This window comes from Micrasema longulum, unplaced genomic scaffold, assembly GCF_059751315.1.
Source record: "Micrasema longulum isolate JH-2025_06_02 unplaced genomic scaffold, ASM5975131v1 h1tg000049l, whole genome shotgun sequence".
In the NCBI taxonomy this organism is placed as follows: domain Eukaryota; kingdom Metazoa; phylum Arthropoda; class Insecta; order Trichoptera; family Brachycentridae; genus Micrasema; species Micrasema longulum.
Window position 1 is genome coordinate 634,166 of NW_028277256.1, and position 23,636 is coordinate 657,801.

The 23,636-nt window shown below is 32.1% G+C and overlaps 1 protein-coding gene across 1 annotated transcript in view; it reads right to left on the minus strand.

Annotated features, from left to right (window-relative positions):
- Positions 1 to 1,793: 1,793 nt before the first annotated feature.
- LOC148285181 (putative chitinase 10) overlaps positions 1,794 to 23,636 on the minus strand; it is a 78,214-nt gene continuing 56,371 nt past the window's right edge. The window contains exons 40-56 of the mRNA XM_088229125.1: positions 22,135 to 22,300; positions 21,163 to 21,268; positions 20,201 to 20,390; positions 19,975 to 20,081; positions 18,980 to 19,041; positions 18,509 to 18,682; positions 16,369 to 16,520; positions 16,058 to 16,284; positions 13,893 to 14,010; positions 13,640 to 13,816; positions 10,399 to 10,573; positions 10,202 to 10,307; positions 8,134 to 8,326; positions 6,832 to 6,922; positions 6,678 to 6,732; positions 5,009 to 5,092; positions 1,794 to 3,327 (exon numbers count right to left, since the gene is read on the minus strand). Coding sequence (XP_088085251.1) covers positions 2,160 to 3,327; positions 5,009 to 5,092; positions 6,678 to 6,732; positions 6,832 to 6,922; positions 8,134 to 8,326; positions 10,202 to 10,307; positions 10,399 to 10,573; positions 13,640 to 13,816; positions 13,893 to 14,010; positions 16,058 to 16,284; positions 16,369 to 16,520; positions 18,509 to 18,682; positions 18,980 to 19,041; positions 19,975 to 20,081; positions 20,201 to 20,390; positions 21,163 to 21,268; positions 22,135 to 22,300 — 3,351 coding nt within the window. The 3' untranslated portion in view covers positions 1,794 to 2,159. The remainder of the gene's footprint in view (positions 3,328 to 5,008; positions 5,093 to 6,677; positions 6,733 to 6,831; positions 6,923 to 8,133; positions 8,327 to 10,201; positions 10,308 to 10,398; positions 10,574 to 13,639; positions 13,817 to 13,892; positions 14,011 to 16,057; positions 16,285 to 16,368; positions 16,521 to 18,508; positions 18,683 to 18,979; positions 19,042 to 19,974; positions 20,082 to 20,200; positions 20,391 to 21,162; positions 21,269 to 22,134; positions 22,301 to 23,636) is intronic.

The window sequence follows — 23,636 nt, forward strand, 5'->3', positions numbered from 1 at the left end:
TTTGAGTTTGTCCAAATGTTCGTAGACAAAAGACTGGATTTCACCCCCTCGGGAGTCATTAAGATTAACTTGATTAAATTTATTTTTTAATTTTTGCATAACTGCAACCCATCATTGTTTGCAAATTGTATTATTTATTTTTCATAAGCAACTTTTGCATTGTAAAAGTCCTTTGGGCGTTTAATGTATAAAAATAAAATATTTTCGTTTTCATTTCCTGTCGGTCTGCAAATATTTAATATTTCAGGCGGTATTTTTGTGATAGTAAAAGAATATCTAATAGAATTAAGAACAGTCCAGAAACCGCATACGCACATCTAACAGAAGGCGACTCAACTACTCATTAATGAGTAGCTTTACGTTTTGACCCTTTAGTTTATTTGTAGACGTCGCTCAGTACGCAACTCGTGATTCGAATTTAACCATGCCGTGTTGTGTCTTTTGAAAGTGTAGAAATACTGCTAGGGTCTTAAAGAAACAGGATGCAATCACATTTCATGTGTAATTAACAAATGAATGTGTATGTCACAAATGCATTACTTAAAAATTGAATTATTTTTCCATCTGTCAGAATCTCCAAGAAACATAATAGAAATTTCGTTAGTGTTGCCAGGGTAGTAAATTTTTTTACCCTACTTTGCTCATATAATAAGAGAAATAATGAAAATTGAACCTCGGATTAAACAACGCCGTGGTGAACATTTGAACGACATTATCTTTAAAACATCAAATATTATTTAACATAATATAAAAATATCCGTTTTATATAAAATAAAATTTGTTTTATTCATTAATTAATTATGGATAACTTATATAGCGCCATTTTTGTAATAAAATACCTCAAGGGCGCTTTACATGGTGATTCTATTGTTAAGTTAATTTAATTGAAGCTTTTAAATTTGTAATTTAATTAAAATAATTTATTTAATTAAATTAAATTTATTTTATATTTTATATTTGTAATCGAAATCATGATCTTACAAATAACGTCTAATTTTTATTTCATGAAACATATTTTTTTGTTTTCAGTATTCTCTTTTTTTTCAAATTAAAATACTCGTAACAAAAAGTTGAAGTAGGTACATCATTCAACAGTTTTTATAAAGTTCATTTTAAATTAATCAAACAATATATTACTCTGTTAGGGGTAGGCAGAGAGGATAGAACTCCACTTTAATATGTCTTTTAATAGATACCTCACCTCCTCTTCATTCATACATCTCATGGACGCACGACAATTATTCTAAATTTTGGCTTGTCCGTCTTCAGGTATTTGTTCGATTTGGTCCCGGTGTTCCTTGTTACCTGCATCTATCAACATTTGCATCATAAAGCCTTTTAGCCATTCTTATACTGTCCATTCGCTCTACATGTTCAAACCAGCGCTATACTCCTTTCTTGATATTGTCGATATCGCTCGGTCTCAGCCTTATATAATGTAACGCATGGACTTTGATATGTGTGCACCTATGGTACATTGCTTTTACAGACATTCGCCTGAGAGATTGCCTTTCGATAGCACTAAATTTCATCCTTATTTTCCGGGTCCATACTTTGCTCCCTCATATAAGGGTCAGCACTAGGGCTATATTATGAACTACATTTTTGCTTCCTGCGACAAACATTTATTTGCCAAGATTGATTTATGTGCACCGTTCACCCTGTTCCAATCACTCGCGCCCTTCTTTCAACATCTTTTTCATTATTTCTACTTTCATCACTAGGGTATTAATAGAAAAATTATAGTTTTTGTAATTAATAAAAGTGTGTTAGAGATGATAAATGAAAAATGGTTTTTAAAATTTAGCATTTTATTGTAATATATAAGTTTACCTTTATTTCAAATATAATATAAGTCATTTCTTAAAATTAATATCTTTAACATCCACATTACTATGTGTAAAGTCTTAATGGTTTCGTGGAAAGGGATCCACAAGTATTTATTCATAGTATAAAATGCTTTTACTCCGAGTGATTTTTTCAAAATCTTTTCAAAACGACGTACCCATAAATGTATGCATGCATATTCATGGCACTTTAAGTTACATGGCATTATTTCTTATGGCTAAAAACTAAAAAAACAATTCATCAAATGTCGTTACGGACTTGAGATATATTTAATGTCATAACATCTTTACATCGCATTATTTACTAAAATATTAATATCCATTTGTAATATACCTTACATGTCCTCTATTAGTTTTTTTCTGATTTTCTACATCTTTACTACTAATGATCTCGGGGTTGATTATCGAACTTTCTCCATTTCTTATATCAGTCTGTCTTTCAGTTAACGAAGGTGACGATGGTCTCCGTCTAGGTGAACGTTGTATATTTTGAGATTTAGAGTTTGATTCAACTTTATCATCCAAAAGATCTAATTTTACTGGAAAATTTATAGCTTGTTTCCATGTGTTTGGTTCGACTACCAAGCCACTTTCCTGAGCTTCAAGATTAAATGAGGTAGTTCTTATCGGATTACTAGAAAGTTTTCTATTGTTTACTCGAAATGATCGACTCGTACGCGGTCGTTTAGGCTTGTCAGTTTTCAAATAATCTGATCTCTTCTGTGCAAGTTTTAAATTTTCTGATTTGGAATTTAGCAACGGTTGCGAAGCGCCAAATCTTAATGGTGGATATGTATTCTGTTTTCCAAACACCGATTCAATATCTTCGTTTAATTTAGTTTTGTCATAGCTGCTTGAATCTAATGTTGTGGTTTGTCTAGTTTGTTGGTTATGGCTGTCATCTATATCTGCCCGGATATTATCGCGGCTGACAAAACTGTTTGAGTAATTTGAGTCACTCTGACTATTGTTGAAGTATCTTTTAATTAATGGAGCGGATGTATTGGAAACAAGCACTAAATGTGAACGCTTACCGCTAATGTGTTTTCTATTAACTGTTACTCTATTATTTGTGGATAAATTTGACTGGGCAATTTCCCGTCTTCCGCCGTCTACAGATTGAGATGGAGTAACATCCGAATATACGAACTTAACATCAGATGCAAATGAAACAGGAATCCAAAGAGGATCTTCTGGTAAAGCGACAGCAACGTTTGAAACATAGGATACAGGACTTGGATACGGGTCTTCCGAATAGTGGACGGATACCTTTGAAGATATGGCGATAGGTTGTATTCCGGAAGAATTATTTCCTCCTTCATTTGATCCGTAGAAATCAGAAGTGGGGTAGGAAATAGAGTAATTATTATCTTGACCAACAGGAGTGCCAGCAGGTGGAGTGTACTGATTAGGAACCGAAAGGTTACTTCCTCCTTCTGATAGTGTTATAACTGGAGATCTCATATTCTGACTTGATGAGCTAAAACAAAAACAAATATCAATAACTCGTCTGTCGTTATTTCAAACTTATTTATGCAAAAAATAATAACTTAATTTTTTTTATTAATTCAATTTTCTAGTGTGTTTTCAATATATAATATACATATTGTCGCAAAAGTCACTAACCTTAAAAATGGCAGTTCTGAGTTAAAAATGCCATTCGAATGGTAAAATTATGTTCTTTTAGAGGCAAACATCACCAAAGTAACTTAGTTAGAAAAAAGTTGCGGAAATCCGAATTATATGTTTTGTACTATGTGACTTTATATCATATATTAAAACATTTCAAAAAACAATAAAAAATATTTATATAATTATTTCTAATATTTTCTTCCTTTCACCAACTTTTAGAGCTTGCACTGTCTAGGTTATAAGCGAGCAAATGTCACTTAACCAAATTTGAACCATCTTGCTTCATTAAAACCTTACAAATATTTTTTTTTAAAGTATCACAAGCAAAAAGTTACCAAAGGAAATTATTGAAAAGACATGAATAAATTATTTTGTACACACCAAACCTCCAAAACACTAAAACCAGATTTATTCGTCGTCTCCAAACATTCCGATTGCGATTTCTCAAAACGATGTTTTTTGGGTTAGTAACTTTTGCCTAAACGTCGACGATATGATGTACAATATTTTTTTAATGTATCAATTTTGTAATAATATCTAATCATATCTCTTTGAGGATAGTTCAGCTTGCATAAGATATAATGGAGGATCATATCATGGTAAGATCGACTCGGTACTTTTTTTAATAATCCTCCATTGGTATTTTAATATTTAGGTAACTAATAGCTGAAAAATAAGTAGCTTAACATATTATTATTAATATTTAAAGCATTAACTTTGTGGTCAAACTTATTTTACTAAATGTTATTAAATATTTGTATATAACCACTTAACGACTTTTTTATGTCTACCGGTTTCGAGACGTACCCGTCTCTTCGTCAGGACACCAATTAATCCAACATTTAAACCAACATGCAAAACCCACTATACAGATAGACATACAAAAGTCGGTAAGTGGTTATATACAAGTATTCAATAACATTTAGTAAACACATTATTATTTTATGATTTAGACCAGTGGGTGGCAAACTTATTAGTCCAAAGAGCTATCAGCAGTTAAACAATTGAGATTTCCTTTAAGAGCCAAATTCTTTAATGTTTTAAACTGTTCAGCAGCAGAAAATATGCGTATTTGCTCTCCATTTTAACTAGAAATTCTTTAAATCGGCGATGATAAAAAAAAGAAGCTTTAGCTAAAATTATGATGACAAGATTGATGATCATTAAAACATTTCTTCTCGAAATGTCTGCGCACAAAACGATTCTTGATGAATGATGCAATAGTAAAGAAGTATCTCGTGATATTTTTTTTACTTCAAAATATCAACAAAAAAAACAATTTGTCCTATCTGCATCATAAAAACAATTTTATCGAGTTTAATATGATAATTTTCCATGCATTTAATGACAGCATTTGCAATATTCTCGCCACGTGTTGGAACTTTTAGAGGCAATAATCCTTCTTTCGATCCGGTAAATGAAATAAATCGAATAAAGGTTAAACTTGCGCCGCGTGAGCCGCGGTAAATTGGCTAAAGGCCGCATGTGGCTCACGAGCCGCAGTTTGCCGACCTCTGGTTTAGACTTACGGTGGTTTTCTTCGTACATCTGATTCTTCTGGTCTATTTATTACCAATGGTGGGGAGGTGGATCTGGGAGTTGTGGTAGATTGACTGAAATAATAAAATATTACATCAACAGACTTAATATTGGTACTCATTTATTATACTGTCTCACGTTGCCATTAGGGGACTAGTTGCCCGAATCCCACTATACATCTTCTTGTGGGAAAATTAGTTTTTTTAAAAAGGAGTAGGAAGGAAGGAAGGAGTATTGTATAATGGGCTATATCGAAAGGTTTTTTTATTATTGATTAAAGGGGCAATATTTCTTGAATCCTGCACCAGTTTGAAGTAGACAAAAGAGGTTGATTTTTTATGCGTGTATTTACTATATGGCAAATAAATAATGAATTAAATTATGTCGCGCGAGTGTTAAGGCGATAAGGAGTTAAACTGACAGCGCTTGGACTGATTTGTTGCATGACTGGGTTGACTCGGTCGAGCTGACTTGGCGTTACCACGCCCTGTGGTATCTTTATAGGCCACTTGAAGGTTTAAGTATTGCTCCCACAAGATCAAACATTTAAAAAAATATATGTAATAAGTGCATGTTAATGTTTGCTACTAATAGCATGTGTCCTATCAGTACTCATTTTTTTATTTATTATTTTATTATGCAACATATTCATCGGAAAGTTTAAGCAATTCAAGAATAAATGTAAAAAACTAATTAAATAATAAAATATTTTAGAGTCATATAACAAGAAAATCATAAGTACTGTTTCATACAGCTGGGCAAAGCGAACAAAAAATTGTATGTTTTATGAAATGCATAAATAAATAAATATAATTACCATTCACCATCTTTGATAAAGTTCAAAAGGTTTTTTATATGGAAACAATACCCTACACTAAATACTCGTATATCAGATACGTGGGAATAACTATTGCCGAGTTCATGAAGTCTTTTTAATACGGCATTACAAGTATACAATGTCCGTGAATTGTTGCTACAAAACGGTGGCCCTTGTCTAGTCATTCTTTCAGGCACCCTGAAGTTGATGAGAGATAATAGTTCAGGGCAATCCCATATTGAATTTACAATTTTGAATAAATTTAAAAGGTCTATAATTTTTCTTATTTCGTTAAGTTTAAACAAATTTAATATTTTTAGTAAAAAATCGTAATTTAAAAATGCATGACTGATTTTTAGTTTAAAATTTATATACCTTAAGATTTTTTTTGGACTCTTTCAATATAATTTTGGTGACAGTTGTAGTAAGGAGTCCATATTGTAGAGTTGTACTCTAACTGGCTTCTCACTAATGAATACATCAACTCATGAAGGTGTTTAGTGAGATTTGCATGTAATTCTTTTTTTGGGGTAGTGTTGTATAAGCTCCTGACGTCACTGCAACCTCTATAGATATATTGTGACGGATTCCCGTTAATTATTTTTCGCCCTCCAAGCTAAGGTATTTAAAGAACCTGGCTACTGAGTGGAGGGCGAGGAAGGATATTCATGTAAGTATAATTAGTGTCCTGATGAAGAAACGGTACGACTCAAAACTGGGAGACATAGAAAAGTTGATAAGTAGACCACTGAACTTACGTTTACGTAATTATTTATCTTGAATAAACTCTTTAATTTGCATTAGTAAAAATATTTTCCAAATAATAAATTTAATTTGAATACCTGGCGTCCCTCGTTACTCCAGCTGACAATACTTTCTTAAGCTGTTCTACGCCACCTAAAATAATGATTAATATTTGTTTAAATACATTATTATTAATATGAAGTTACTGTAAAGTGCTACTTTGCGTAATCATTTAGAGTGTTTATTACTCACCAAATTCTTTTATGAGATTCAAAAGATTTTGAATTTCGCTCGATTGGGTAGATGTGCTTTGAGTGGGTACTGTCACGACCAAATTTGAATCCTTCAAATTAAATAGTTAAATAAGTTTCATGTTATTAAACTAATTAAGAGGAATTATCAAAATAGTATTATATGAGAAACAATTAACGTATATAAAGAAGGTACCTATTCAAAATAAATTGACTAATCGTTAATTTCAAAAACTACCAAAAGTTTACTAAAAACTACTCCTGAAAACAAAAAGGGTTGATACGAAATTATATTTCACTGTCATAGTATCAAAACTATAAAAAATAAACTAGTTTGACTTGCGTGGACTTGATTTTTTTTCCTATATTTTTTTTATGGATATTATAAACTTTCACATTGGTCATTTTCGAAATTAATTATTAAAATAATACTTAAGATAAATGGGTACATTCAATAATTAAGTTATTTCAATATTCTTGATTATAAATTGAAGACATAAATGGATGAAGGCGTTATGTCAAAAAAAATATTTAACTTGCTTTTTTAGATAAATAAAGTTTTTATGTACAGCCCACATAAAACCAACACCATCAAAAAGTAGCAAGAGAACCGATTTTGAGAACTAATGAAGGTGTTATTTTATAAATAATTGCACTGGTGTTAAAAAAATTAACCCCAGATATCGCCGCTTTTTATTTGTGTCACATAACGACTTTGTCAACTCATGTCTTCAATTGAACGTAGTTATGCAGAAAGCAGCCAGCCATAGAAAAGTGAAACTATAATAGCACTTTTGTGAAAATGGCGAATAATCGAATTTACACAACAGTTGGAATGTTTTCTAATTTCGACAAATAATGAACAATGAATACATTATTTTTTAATATTACAAACAAGAATCTAATTGCCTATTAGACCAGTTTTCATGATTTTTAAGGTACCGTAAGAGTTTTCCAGTGCCGTGGATGTTTTCTGCAAATTGAGAAATGCCGTTTTTGTGATTGACACTTTTTTCAGAAGGTGATTGTTATAGTTTTTTAATAAAAGCGGTCTGGTTGTTTTTAGCGGAATATAAAATTGACCTAACTGCATCTGATAACACCAAAATCTCATTTTTTCAAAATTGTGGACTGGCTGTTTTCTGCATAACTACGTTCAACTATAAAGAACAAATTATTTTTATAATGGGTATTTTGACGGCAACTTTGAACATCAATTTGTGATTGTTATTTTACTCTTTTAACTTGTAAGATTTCCTAATGGGTATAATTTTTAATGGGAAATAATTTTTAAAAATACTACCTCAAGGGTGGACGGAGTTGAAACTCCTCTGGCAAACGTTGGTGGTACAGTGTCAGAAGTAGTAGTAGTAGGTACAGATGTTGATATCGGTGTTTTGGGTGTTTCTGTGCTTGTAGATGTGGCTGTTGATATTACCGGTATAGCTGACGTAGTTTTGGCTTCTGTAGTTGTTGGAACAGTTGTGGTAGGAAGTCTGCAATTGTTAGATGATTAGATAAACATGTCCTAAAACATAATGTAAGTATAATAAGCACGTAAGTGCATGAAAATAATGGTTGATTGTGTCTGTTTATATTTTGTATATATGCATAACAAATTGTTTCAAACTTAGTAAAACATTTGTTAGAAACCCCGGTATCTGTTATCTGAGTGCTGGACTCTCAATAAAGACGAAGGTTTACTTTCGGGTCTGGCCTCAGCGATACCGGGGAAATAAGACATAATGATGATTTATCTGTGATATATGCCCAAAAATCCTTTGGCGGCCTCTGTGGCATAGTGATCAAGATGCTTGACCCACAAACGGAAGGTTCTGGGTTCGATTCTTGGTGAGAACACAAAAAAGGTGTTTTTTCTCAAGCTCGGGAGTTTTGTGATGTAAAACCACTGTAATTAGGCCTCCTTGTATTTAAAATATCTAATGTGTGATGTTCTGATTGTAACTACTTTCTTGTCTAACTTAACACAGGACTTTATTTCTATAGATTGGGACAAAAAAAAATCGATAATTGGACGTTTGTGATACTCATACATAGACATCGTATTACAAACCATTTTTCAAAATAAGATTTAAAACATCTTGTATATTAACTTGCAATTTGGTTTTTTTGCTCATAGTTGAGCTAAATTAAATGTTAATATATATTTATCAAAAATACATTAGTGTTTTTTTTTATTTACGTTTACAGGTAACCTCCCGTTGGTCGTGGAGGATACGTTCTGGACATGGCCGCGATAAGCGAAATTTTACAATCAACGGACGATTTTTCACTGAACTCTATCAGGTATTTTTCAGCATATTCTTTGTCTGTATTCATTCCGATTCACCAATCATTTTAAGGCAAAGCAAGTTTGATCATTTTTCAAACCGATCAAACAACCTTTGCTCGCTTCAAAAACTTTTCCCTTCATTTTGAGATTTTAAATGATCCCAAAAACTTGGGTGCTCACAGGCATGTGGTGTTGATTTAGGTCCTCTATCAATTTACCAAATAATTTTTCCATGTCTGACATCAAATAACTTCTGGTTCGCGATACTTTTATCGCAGTAATCGGAGTGACACTTTGACCAGCTTTTTAATTTTATCTTTTTGTTGCAAAATGGGGAACTTCAGCCCCACGGCAAATTGGATTAAAAAAAATGTTTTCTTACGCGCGGTAAAAATTAGAGCATTAAATTATACGGCAAAGTTTATTGAAAATGTAAGAAAAAAATATTTTCATAAAAACGAACTACTTTGAACGACGTCACTAGTTCATGTAAATCAACCAATTATAAGAGAGTTGTAGAAGATTTCCGGTTTTCTTATTATCAATGGTCCAATCGGCAGAACTAATCGAGAAGATGCGGAAGAGAAAGTGAAACGTCACACGCGGATTAATTTTAGAAATAAAAAACTTTAAGAAATCATGGCGCTAATAACACGATATATCAATGTAGACTCAGGTAATTTTAAATCCCTGCCTACATTTGCAAAATTATCACCATTATCTGTCATTTTGATTATTTTTAGTTTATTTTTTTAACTCATTTCATGGGGGAAAATATCACGTTATAACGAATCCGTACTCGCCGGGGTCGCGATCAACGGGGGTTACCTGTAACATTATTTAACAGAAGTATGTTCACTGGTCTGTCACAAGTCCTTGAATGGTGACCCAGAACGGGTAGAAGAAGTGTTGGCAGGCCTCAGAAAAGGCGGTCTGATGACATAAGACGAGTTGCGGGAAGTGGTTGGATGCGGTCGACTCAGGATCGGGAGATATAGAGACTAAAGGGGCAGGCCTATGTTCACCATTGGACAAAAGACGGCTATTGATGATGATGATTTTCACTGTTAAAACTTACCCTAGACTCGCACGGATAGCAGATTTAGCCCCATTGATCAAAGGGTAAGGTTTTCCATGACAAATTCCTCTAAAATCATCCATTTCCATAGTCCAAAACATTAAACCTATAAAGAAACAAGCATTTTATTTTATGGTTCTTGGTGTTAACAAACGATGCAAATACGATAATTTGATGTAGGAAAAGCGTCAAAATACCTCTCAAACCCTGCTGAGCTGCATATTCCGCTTTCCTCTGTACACTGCTAACGTCTTCATATCCCACCCACTGGTCTCCTCTATATGCGTACGGACCAATGGCACGGGAATCCGGTCTCTTAACAGTCCACATTTCTCCGTTGGAGTCATTTGTTGACAGCAAAGAAGAACATATCTGTAAAATAAATAATAAATATGAGAATCATCATTTATGTTTAAAGCATTAACTTTGCGGTCAAACATTTGAATAATTGTTATTAGATATTAATATTTAACCACTTACCGACTTTTTATGTCTTCCGGTTTCGAGACGCACCCGTCTCTTTGTCAAGACACTCACTACACCAACATGCAAATACTAAAATACACTTTTACCTTTACCATCACCGTAGTTTACATAATATTGACGAAAAAATACATAAATTACATGCAGAGTTACAGGGGATGCAAACACCACCATGTCCGAATATGCACTAAAATTGTGTTAAAAAAAATTTAGCGGTATGTTGCAGAATGTGTGGGTATGGGGATTAGGAAGAAGAGGGGCTAAGAGGTTGAACGTTACACGATTGGTTAATTTTTAAATAAAAAAGTTGGCTTTATTGAAAAGATAATTGATTATTTATTAGGTTAGCATTATTTTTAAAGCTTTTTCAATAATCAATCAAATATATTTTCAATAACTTTTTTATTTAAAAATTAATCAATCGTGTAACGTTCAACCTCTTAGCCCCTTTTCTTCCTAATCCCCATACTCACACATTCCGCAATATATCGCTAAATATTATTAACCCAATTTCTGTGCATGTTCGGACATAGTGGTGTTTGCATTCCCTCTGACTCTGCGTGTAATTTGTGTTTTTTCGTACATACTATGTATATAATACGGTGATGATAAAAGTGAATGTATATTTTAGTGCAGTATAACTTCAATTATCCGAATCATTTAGGACCGGACCCCGCGCGGATAAAAAAAGGTCTATTTTAATTAATTACTGTATGCATGTTGAAAATGGGAGTAAACTGTTAACAACTGTTAAAACTGTTTTAAGCAGGTCAACGAGACTGACTGACTTAAAACTATCGGTGGAGGAAAGGAGGACAATAGCGCGCGTTGACAAAATATTATTTTGCTAATCCCAGTACGTTTTCGTATTAATTTTTTTTTCGGAAATTCTGAAAACGGTTCGGATAATCAACGATTTGGATTGTCGGAGTTTGGATAATTGGACTTCAACTGTATTTGCATATTTGTACAGTGCGTGTACTGACGGAGAGATTGATATGTATTGAAACAGGTAGATATAAAAAGTCGGTTAAATACTAATATTTACGAACTTTAATTAAAATAACAATTATTAGATGTAAACGTTAGTTAGGTCTGTTTTTACCAAATTTCAAAATGAACACCAAAAGTAAAACAAAATGGTAAAAATCATTCAAAAGAAAATTTTCTGCTCTACAATATGTTTTTTTTGCTTTAACGTCACTTTTATTATTTTATTTGATTACAAGCCTTCATAAGATAATGTCGAATAGACAAAAGTGAACATTTTGAGACATCTCCTTCTGTTCACGTTCAATCGAGGGAACAAAGCTGCCAAAGCAATTCTATGAATGTATTTAATTTATTTATTTAACACTTCATATACTAATACAATATATATAAGGGCGGGCATATTGCCTTAAGGCAATTTCTTCCTACCTACCCAAACCGTTCAGTTTGAGAAAATTACAAATACATGGACATATTGAATCTTACAATTTTATACTAAAATTAAAAGCAAAGATTAACAAAATAAGAATATATAACCATATTAACACTATACTATGAAGAGAAAAGAGGGGGGGGGGGGAAGAAAAGAAGAAGGATTAAGGAACAATTTAAATATTTAGATAGTGACATTTCAATCTTGACTAAAATGAATGTATTTATTTATTTACAAACATAAGTTTATTGTACATTATTTGAGACATAACTCTCAACTCCATGGGACTAAAAGTCCTATGTTGAGATGGGGCGAGCAATTAAATGACATAGACACATTAGTATATCACTACAAATATAGGATCAGAAACATAAAGAATAAAAAATTTAAACATATATATGGTAAACAGTCAACTCAAACATTCGTAAAATCATCAAGGAGTTTCCTACTCAAATCCCTCCCACTAAGGAAAATTCAGTCCTTAACTCCTTTTTTAAAAATAGTTTTTGTCCTTGAGAGCTCAATACGCTCTCCCAAAATATTGAACACTCTCGATGCGATGAATGAGAGATGTCTCCGAGCAAAAGTCGTACGGGTTTTGGGTATGACATAATTCATTGACTAATAGATTGTAAAATAATGAAAGAGACTAAAATAATGAAATTGACTCATTTGTTTTATTTTTTTCTGTTGTGTTCTCTTGTTCTCTTCATTTGGAAAAAAATCACACAACTTACTTTAACATTCAATAGTTTTATTTTATCTTTACTATATCTACATTATTTCTTGTACACTTTTGGCTTTGACATGCTAAATGCCTTTATTTTAACCACGAGCGAGAAAAAAAAGTTACATCCCATTTCCCGTAACACTGAACTTCCTCTTGCAGAGTATCTTGATCATTTTTGTTACATGGAAGGTAAGGTGATCAGTCTAACGCTTCAGGTGACAGTCCAAGAACAATGAAGTATTGCGGTTTTGAGCCATCTTTAAAATCGATATTTCATGTCCGCCTAGGCAAATGTGTCGACTAAAATCTAAAAGAAAGTAGGTTCAAAATTCTATGGTCTGCCTGTTATCAATGAGTGTCGTTTATAAGGTATCAGAGGCATCTAAATAAATAAATAAAAAAGGTTTGTTAGAAAAGTTCAGTTGTGAACATGTTTTAAGTGAATCTGTTTCTTTTTTGGGTGATACCGTGTGTGTTGGATTTGTTCCGACTTTTCTGACGCAATTGAAATACACAGACACCCATATAACATAAACAAAGACGACGGGCTTAAATTAAACTCAACATGGTTCCCAGCATTACCTACTACAAAAATGAATAGAAATGTGCCTACCGCCGACTGCGACACGGTAACTTAAACACACTTTTTTCTACAAAACACTCAAATTTACCATCAAGATGGCTCCTGCAATGGTAGCCGAAACGTCGGTATAAATCCAACACACACGGTATCACCTAAAAAAGAAACATGTTGGTAACAGTGACCGTAAAAACCTTCGCACCTATGTTTTTAGTGAATTACCTCGAAATATGCTAAAAATCCTCTCTCCCCCGTAATGGGCCCTTTTTCTCCAGGAGCTGAGGAGTCAGAACCGATGTCAGTGAGATTGACATTATCCAAAGTAAAAGTCCGTCCATACGTTGGAATTCCTAGATCCCTGGCGGCACCAGAATCAATGATAAATTGAATGGAACTATCCTGCAACCAAATAAAATGTAATACCTACCTAAAATATTTGTGAAAATGAACTTTTTAACTCACAAAAATGACTTACAGCATTCAACTTATTGCTTGGATTTGTTTCTAGGGCAAATAGGGGTGCATGGTGGTTGACTAAATCATCAGATGGAGAATAGTAATCGTAAACTCTGACATTCATCCAATCTACATATCTGTAACAAAATCCATGGATAATACACGAGTATATAAGTATTATTATAATGATTCATTAAACACGTTTTTTAAAAATACTAAAACAGTTAGCAGGTAATGTCAACCGAAGAAAAACCTAAAAAATAACTTTCACTCATTTATAGATTTGAAATAACCACTTTTATAAAAGCGCATTTACTAATTTTATTTTATTTTATTTAGGAAATAAACAGTTCTACATACATATTTATAGTAAACAAACAGATATATTGTATTAACTCAGAACTAATAACAGATTTCCACAAAGTATACAATATTAATTAAGAAAATATATTACATATCAAATAAATACATATAAATTTATACATATAACAATGTTATTTTCATGCACTCGTAAATATTTTTTAATAATCAAAGAATTTCGGCACTAGGCTCAATTCCTGGACACCGATTACAATAGGAGGTTACTACAGTTTTAATTGTCTAAGTAAAATCGTATTTTCTGTATGAAATATTAAATATTAGTTCAACAAATGATTTTGATAAAATTATAAATAAAGTTATCAATGAAAATTCTTGGTTTAGTTTTACTTATTTAATATTTTGACCGACGAGCGCTTTCGCCTAAGTAGACTCTTGACGATGCCCACTTAGGCGAAAGCGCTCGTTGGTCAAAATAATAAATAAGTAAAACTAAACCAAAGGTTTCATTGATAACTTTATTTATAATTGTATCATGGAGTTTTATCAAGAAATCAACAAAAAACGTCAATATTTTTCATTTAACTATATTTTTTAAACTTTCACTACAGATTACTGACGAAAAAACCAGAGACAGTTCCTTGGTATGTGCATAAGTTCAGTGCAATGTCTAGGCAGTAAAAATATGTGTAAACAAATAAGTAATAAATATTCTAAAAATATGTAATACAAAGAAACAGGGTTTTATTGCAACATTATATTCAATACTTACGCCAAAAGATCTAGCGGGATTGACTCTAGTGGACGATTTTTTCATCTTGTTTTGCACAATCTTTTACCCTGATTCGTATGAAATTAACATATCTGCTAAAACCGTGATTTAAGCGTGACAAACTGCGCTTCGTTCCAGTGAATCGTGCATTAGAGAAAGAAGACAATATACATACTCCGGGAATTGTCAACGCATGCCCAAATTTGAAGTACATGTGTAGTTCATTTGTATCGTCACTTTGAACATGCGTTATGACATAATATTAGTATGAATTTAGTTGCTTTATATACATATAACGTTAGTGCATATAAAACAATATGTAAACTAAAACAATGATGGATTTAGCGGTCCTGGTTCCGATGCGCCGGCTATCATATTATTATCGCTCGTTTACCATTTCAAATTTCTCATATTGTTATAATGTTATTAAACTTAATATACATGTTGACAAAATGTAAAAAAATGCACTGTCAAGGTTTTTGGTCCGGATCCGCCAGAAGATACTTGAAATTTGTACACATTTCTCTAAAGAAAAATTCGATTTTATTTAAAGGCAGTTGAAAACAACTCCGTAACTTCTCAATGTAATCGGGACCCTGACAGGTCGGACATAAAATACTGTTTTTAGTGTTAGTTCTACACTGTAGTTTTTCTTTAAAGAACCCCGATTACATTGGGAAGTTGATGAAATCATCTTTAATGTCGTCTTCAAAGTAAAATCAAGTATATTTATTTATTTTTTTAAATATTTCGTCGGTAAATTATAAAAACACGAATATTTCCTTTAAAACAAATTTATTTATCTACATATTGACCTAGGAGAGGAAAAGTTACCAAGGGAAGTGTAGCAACTTTACTGAAGAGACAATTAATATTTTTTTTTAAATTTCATTGATAAAAAAAATCTCGCACGTTTGTTTTATTTTAGCGTGATTCATACATAATTAAAATAACAAATCAAAATACGAAATTCTTTATTAATAAAAAAAAACCTTAATCGGCTCTTTCGCAAAATTGCTACATGTCGCTTGGTAACATTTTCCTTTTCAGTGTCGAAGTACTACTACAATATGTGACACAATATAAATAATTACCTATTCAGTTGAGGAATATCATATCCCATTTTTATGAAATCCATGTAGCCAGGCAGGGCCACTGTGAGAAGTAACTTGGGTCTTCCTTCTGCTTCCATCTCTATTTCTCCTCTTAGTTCTCTTAAAAACTTTACATAATTCTCTTTATCTTCTGGTTTCCCTCCTCTTCCGACGACAGGGAAATCCCAGTCTATATCAATCCCATCAAACTTATTCATACGCAAGAACTGAAAAAAAACGCGTTGGAAAGAAAAATATTTTTCAATGGTTATTTCTCACCCATCTTGAGATTTCTATATTTATTTTTTTACCTTTATAATATTTTGGATGAATGTTGCGCGTCTATCGTCGTCGGCCAGGAGGTGGGAAAGTGTCGTGGAGCCCTCGGATGCGCCCCCGATGGCAAGCATGGTCTTAAGCTTGGGGTTAAATGTCTTTAAACGATTAAATATTACATATCCATCTGAAAAATTCATAATTCTCTTATTTTTCTTTCTTTTCTTTCTTTTCTTTCTTTTCTTTCTTTTCTTTCTTTTCTTTCTTTTCTTTCTTTTCTTTCTTTTCTTTGTTGTTAATAGTGTTTTATTTATAAGCTGAACAAACAAATTTGATATTTTATCCCACCCGTTCCTGTGATGCGTTTTTTTTTATTGCGTATTTTGGGGGGATTTGCACTTATGTTTTTTTTCGGAATTTTTAAGAAAACCTCGATACAATAAAAAAAATATGAATCACATATTTTTAAATATTTGATAATTTTAAAATAAATATTTTGTTCATCAGGATCTCCGAAAACGACAAAATATTGAGTACTTTGAGACAAATATACAAAACATTCATTTATGAGAAAGAGATGTAATCTAATTAGGTCACTTAGCAAGACATACACATATAATTTTAATCAATTAATTCATCCATTAATTCATCCCTATCTAGTAACAACATTTTTAAAGGAAGATATTTTTGTGGGTAGAGTAAAATAAACAAAATCAGGACAAGATACATACCTACTAGTGAATTTATTAAACAATTAATTATACAATTTTAGGTATCCTTTATATTTTTTTATGAAGTGTATTTTAACAAATTATCTGACCTCTCTCTACCTAAGTTCAGTAACCAATTATTTTACATTTTCAGATTTTTTTACTCAGGTTTTAATCAGTCATTCTCAAAGTATTATATATTGACCCCCAGGGGTCTACCACGACATGCAGGGGGTCCATGGCAATAAAGAAAAATGGGGGTCCATGATATGTAAATGGGGGTCTAAAAGAGTGGATCTCATTAACGTAGGCCGTATTAAAATTTTACCGTAAATGTAATAATCCACCTAACACAGATAGTATCTTAGAAGGTACATTTTACATTTTCTTTTGCATTACATTTTACATTTTCTTTTGCACCACAACAGGCCAGGAGGCCTAATTACAGTGGTGAATTAGAGGTACTTACGTAATACTTTATTTTTAGACAGCGTTGAACATTTAAGTCTTGTTTTACAGAGACTTTGAAACTAGGTATGAAGATATATTGACAATGAAAAAATTTCAGTAGATTATCAGTCCATATAATGCCATTGAAGAAACGGATGTAATGTTACCAAAAGTATTTATCGGAATTATCGGCAACGAAGAACTTGGTGCAGTTTGAAAGGAATATCAGCAATTCTAGCTTCAGAGTAACATACATGTTACATATCTTGACAGTTTTTGGACAGAATAAAGTTTTTGATAGCTTTTCCATCTTCATACCTTGTGGAAAGGGGTTTTAGCGCGGTTGCCAAACTGCGTACAAAAAAAAGACAGATTGGAAATCACTCGCCCAAGAGATTTAAGTTTACACCTGACTTAATTGAAGCCAAATATAGAAATTTCGCTATCAAAGCATCAGGCTCATCCCTGCAAGTTTTTTTTTATTTGTTTCATGTAAAAATAGTACTTGATTATAATTTTGTGTCATTTTAATGAATAAATGGAAGTCTATAAAAATTAACATATATTTTTTAATATATTTTTTTCCACTTAGCTGAAACCCCTATAAAAGTAAAAAGTTCTGCGTCAGCTTCAAAAATGCATTTAAAATTGATGAATTACAAAAACCCATGAAAGCAGGGTATCTTCGCAAAACAGAACAAATGACAAAGGTTCTACGATACAGTTTGGGGATCTCTGGTTTAAATGCAAACTTATCACATGTGCCACACGCTTGAAAGTATAAAAGGGAAGTAAGTTTAATTCAAAACATTATGGCATTATGGCATATGGAAATTTTCAAACTCCCATATGTCTAAACTACGGTTTTTTTCACATACTACAGTTTTGTATTCGAGGTGCGATGTATTATGCTGCCTTTGGTTGGCACATTTATATGACTGATGATTTTCTATAGTCCTGATAATGTTAAACTACTATGCCTACTGCACATGCAAATATAATTATTGCAAATTACCCATATCGATATCCTGGTAGGGGTCAGCTGGCCTCAACATGCCCTCCATGCTTATTCCTCCAAAAGCATAAACCACATGAGTACACAGGTGAGGATCTATGCTTGATGTGGGATACTTTCCTACACCGGGCCTGTATACAGACCAGTTTGTGTAGTAACACACTATTAATGGTTCTAAAAAATTACAATTCGAATTGTAGTTTAAATATGGTACGTACATAATTGCTAATCATGCATGAATTTCCTGTGCCATTTAGAATGATTTCAGAGCCCTAAAGGTGATTTTCACAGAAATAGTAAAAGTTTACTGCTTCATTAGATAGTTTTGCCAAAGTTGTCAGCATTTTTCGTAAAAATTTCGGACAGGTATTAAATAATGGATGGACTTTATACTTAATCAAAACACAAATAAAAAGTGTTTAAAACACATCGATCTTTTTTTATAAATTTGAAAAAAACATATTATTTTACCATTATCAACATTATTTGATGAATCTTGAATACTGGATGCAGAAGATGGTGTAACCAAGTCCCTGGAAAATTATTATTTAATATTAGTTAATATATCAATTATTTTCAATGCATTCATAAGAATAAAAAAAATGTATTATCAACACTAAAAAAGACAAAAATAATAATAATAATAATCATTTTTTTTTAACAAAAATGACAATTACTTTATCTACTACGTACACACTTAGGTAATAGATTTAGTCGGATCATTTCTAGTCTGCCTAACTAGGTACAACCTGTTTTAAGATAATATTTTTATGAAAAAATAAACATTAACATTACTACCTACTAGTTCATTTACTATACAGTTATACAATATTAATTTATTCTTTAAGAATATATTTTGATTAAATTTTCCGATTTTTCTCGACCTAAACCCAGTAACTATTTTTTCACAAATTTATTGAATTGAATCCGGGTCATGGTTTTGCAATGTTCGGGTAACATATTGAATATTTTGGGGCCCAGAAACCTGAAATTTCTTTGCCCGAATTCAGAGTTTGTGATAGACCCTATGACCCATCCTCTAGTTTTACTTCTGGTAGTGTGGGAGTGTTCGTTTTGCGATTTGGTAGAATAATTTTCTTTCACAAACAATATTATTCTAAAAATATATAATTGCTTTATATCTAAGATCTAAAATTTCTCAAATAACTTGATGCTGGGGTACCTGAAGGGCTTTTTAAAAATTATTTTAATTGTTGATTTTCGAGCGGATTCGTGAGGTTATAACATTGATTTATTAGTGCTTCCCCATCCTATTATGCCGAAAGTTATAATTGAGTTACATAAAATAAAATATAGTTGTTAATTAAAAATACATAGGTTAATTGTTTCTTTCGCTTTTTTTACGACGATATTCGTATTAATATTTTCAAAATTCTTCTTAGACTAATATAGTAAACTTCATGTAATATTATTATCATTTTCTGATTATTATAATATTAATTTACCTATTATCCATTGCCGGAAGTTCCGTAGGTTTACCAGTACTTGTACTAACAATGACTGATGTCGTTGTTTTTGAAACGGTATCAATGTTGGCAGGAGTTACACTTGACTAAAAAACAAAGTAAAAAGTCACTATTGTACAAACATCATTAGATGGTATTTTTGTAAATAATTTAAATAAAAATTCTATGGTATTTTGATGGTTGATTAATTGTAAAAATAACTTACTTTGACAGACTCTTCTGTAGTGACTCTTCTTATAGAAGGAGTAGCACTTGTTGTTTGGACTGTTGGGGCTGATGTAGGTGATGTAGGTGATGTTACAGGGGTTGTGACTGTTGTAGATGCTTTGGTACTGCTAGCAAAACTTACAGTGGATGCGATAGTTGTAGTACTAGTGGTTAATGGTACTTCAAGTCTATTGGGAAAGTAAAAAACGGCGTCATTATGGGAATAGTTACTTTGGTATCACTATCAAATACACATATTATTTTAGAGTACCTACTGTCAACACTAGGACTACTTTATTGTTTCATTGCTCCAGTACTTCTTTCAACCAACTAAACAATTCATTGATACCGAGACTGCACAGGTTAGGTAACACTTATGGAACGGCTGCAGACATTCTGTCCAATTCTTTACCATCTTATAAGTCCACAATATCAAGTTTATTTGTAGCTGCTCGCTAAACTATTATTGACAATTCAATTCGATAAATCAAAAAAATACTTACTTGTTTATTTTTATTACCTCATACTTGTTTTTTATTTTTTACTATTATATCAAATTGCATTGTAGTATTGGCAAATACGCATTTCATAGATACAAATTTTTGTTGCTTATTTTTTCGTGATAATATATGCTTGCTTGTTTATTCATTGAAATTAAAAATGTCTTTCTTGCTTACCGTAACACTTTATTTATTGTTTGCTATACAGAATTTATTTCATAAGCTTATATCTTTGCATTTTTTGTTTATATGCTTACTGTTTTTTCTTGCATACCTTTGTTATTATTGTTTTTTTTTTTACTTTGTAAAACATTTTATTATATCCTTTTTAAATAATTTCACATATTTCTCTGTATATTTTGTGTTTATTATTTAGTATGTTAGCATGCATTTCATTTTTATTTTTCGTAAATGCCTTTTGGGCGTTAATAAACAAAATAAATAAATAAATATTACTTACCCTAGACTTCTGTAAAGAGTTTCTTTTCCAGAGTTTATAAGAGGAAATGTCCTCCCGTGACAGAGCCCTTGAAAATCATCCATATCAACAGTCCAGAACATCAATCCTGAGATAAATGTAAAACAAAAAGTTAAAATAATAAAAATAAAATCAGTTTGTTCAAAACATTACGAGGAAACGTGATCGGACTTTTTTTCATACAAATGTATCCCGTATTTTTTTTCTATGGTTATGGCACCAGAGCACTGATTTTTTTAGGCGCATCGTTTTGCTTTTTTAATAAATTGTTACTTATAGGAGATGGACCATCCAAAAAAAAAAGTGTCCAGTTTTATCTGCTGGTGGACGACATACGGTATACAAAAATGATGTATAATTTGGAAAAACAGAAAAGTTACTGATACAAAAAAAATTATTCCGATTCTCTTTATAAAAAAACAAAATCGGTTTCGTATTGGGGTGCGGAAAATGGGACAACGAAACCTTGATTTTCTCAATTTTGTTTAAGCATAGTCAGTCCAAATTGCAGTTCTCTTTTTTGCACAATATTGGGGAAGCATCTGCAAGAGAGTCACAGAAAAACTATGAACAAATACCTATTCAACAAATTTCTCCTCCACCGCATTTCATAGGTGGAACATTTTGACCAATAATTAACAGTCGGATTTTTAAAATGTATTTTCTTGTTTTAACTTTTGTTGAAAACAAAAATAAATAACAAAATTACCCAAATGATGGTTGGAAGAAACACTCCATGAAAGTGGAAACAAGATTAACTCGAACGAGGTTTTGGCTTTTCAGTACAGAAAAAACTTTATGTTCAAGTCTTGATCAGGCAAAACTGTCAAGTGGGTAATAAAACGATTTAGAGAAAATACATCCCAGTAAAATCTTTAAAGTATATTTTAGATGGTATAAATGTGCTAATATGTATGTTATTTTGATGTTTGTCTAAATAAGGCCGTAAATTACCTCCGAGCCCTTCCTGAGCAGCATATTCAGCCTTCCTTTGAATACTGCCTATGTCTTCGTAAGCGACCCACTGGTCCCCCTTATAAGCATACGGCCCGTTAGCTGCGGGGTTGGATTGCACCACCGACCAACTATTGTTGTTACTTGCTAGGTTATTTGTGCAAATCTGTCAAAAAAAAAAATGAATACAAGTGGGTGTAGCGAATTAATGCCTTGAGTATAAAATCGCAGATAACAAATATAGTATTTTAATATCATTATATATGGAAAGATCCATGATTGGTATAAGCCAAAGAGATGGAATAAGAAATGAAGAAACTAGAAACAGAACCAGAACAGCGGATATCATGGATCGCGCAGCAGGACTGAAGTGGCAATGGGCAGGACATGTTGAGAGACAAGAACCCACAAAATGGACCTCAAAAATTGTAAGATGAAGACCTTGGGTGAATAAGAATGGCGTCGGAAGGCCTCAAAAAAGATGGTCCAACAACATTGCCGCAGTGGGGGGTAAAAATTGGCTGCAAGCAGCAACCGACCGAAAGAAATGGAAGAATATGGAAGAGGCAGCAGTGGAGGACAGAAGGCTGAAGAAGAAGAAGAATATCATTACCTGTACCGTCTCGAAACCGGTAGACATAGAAAAGTCGGTATGTGGTTATTTACAAATATTAAATAACATTTAGTAAAATGTTTGACCACAAAGTTAATGCTTAAAATATTAATAATATCATAACCGTTTATAGTCAGATAAGATCTCAACTTTATCTACACATGAGATGCAAGTTTATTGGGAAGGATAAACGTGTAATTTTTGAGTCGATATGCATCTCTGTTCTTCACTAACCCACATACTTTTTTAACATTTTTTAGTCTGTCAAAACTAAATAAATTAAAATAAAAAGGTTTTTGAAACGAAATGTAATGTACATGGAAATATAAGATTTTATACTTGTCATCCATAAACTTAAAAGAAAGAAATTCCCACAATAATTCAAAATACTATAAGTAATATTAGTATTTAACCCCTTACCCGCTTTTTATATCTGCCGGTTTCAAGATGTACCCGTCTGGTGTAAAATACACTTTAGTATGTGCATGTTGGTGTAGTGAGTGTCCTGACGAAGAGACGGGTACGTCTCGAAACCGATAGAAATAAAAAGTCGGTAAGTGATTGAATACTAATTTTTACTTACATTAATTAAAATGTTTGAACACGAAGTTAATGCTTTGAACATAAATAATAGAATAAACACTCATCCTGTAGGCCACTCTGTACGCATATACAAGAGTAATAAGTTGGTACATACATAGTACGAGTACACTGTACTTTCAGAACTACTGGTATTAATATGTCAATGTTTTACAGTGCAAGTGACATTGCTGTTCTGTATTCAAGTGTACATTTTTTTTAAAATTATTTTTATCATATTTATTTTATTTACTATCATAATTGCGTTTATACATTTTTTATAGTTTTGCCGTTATTGGGATTTTTTTTA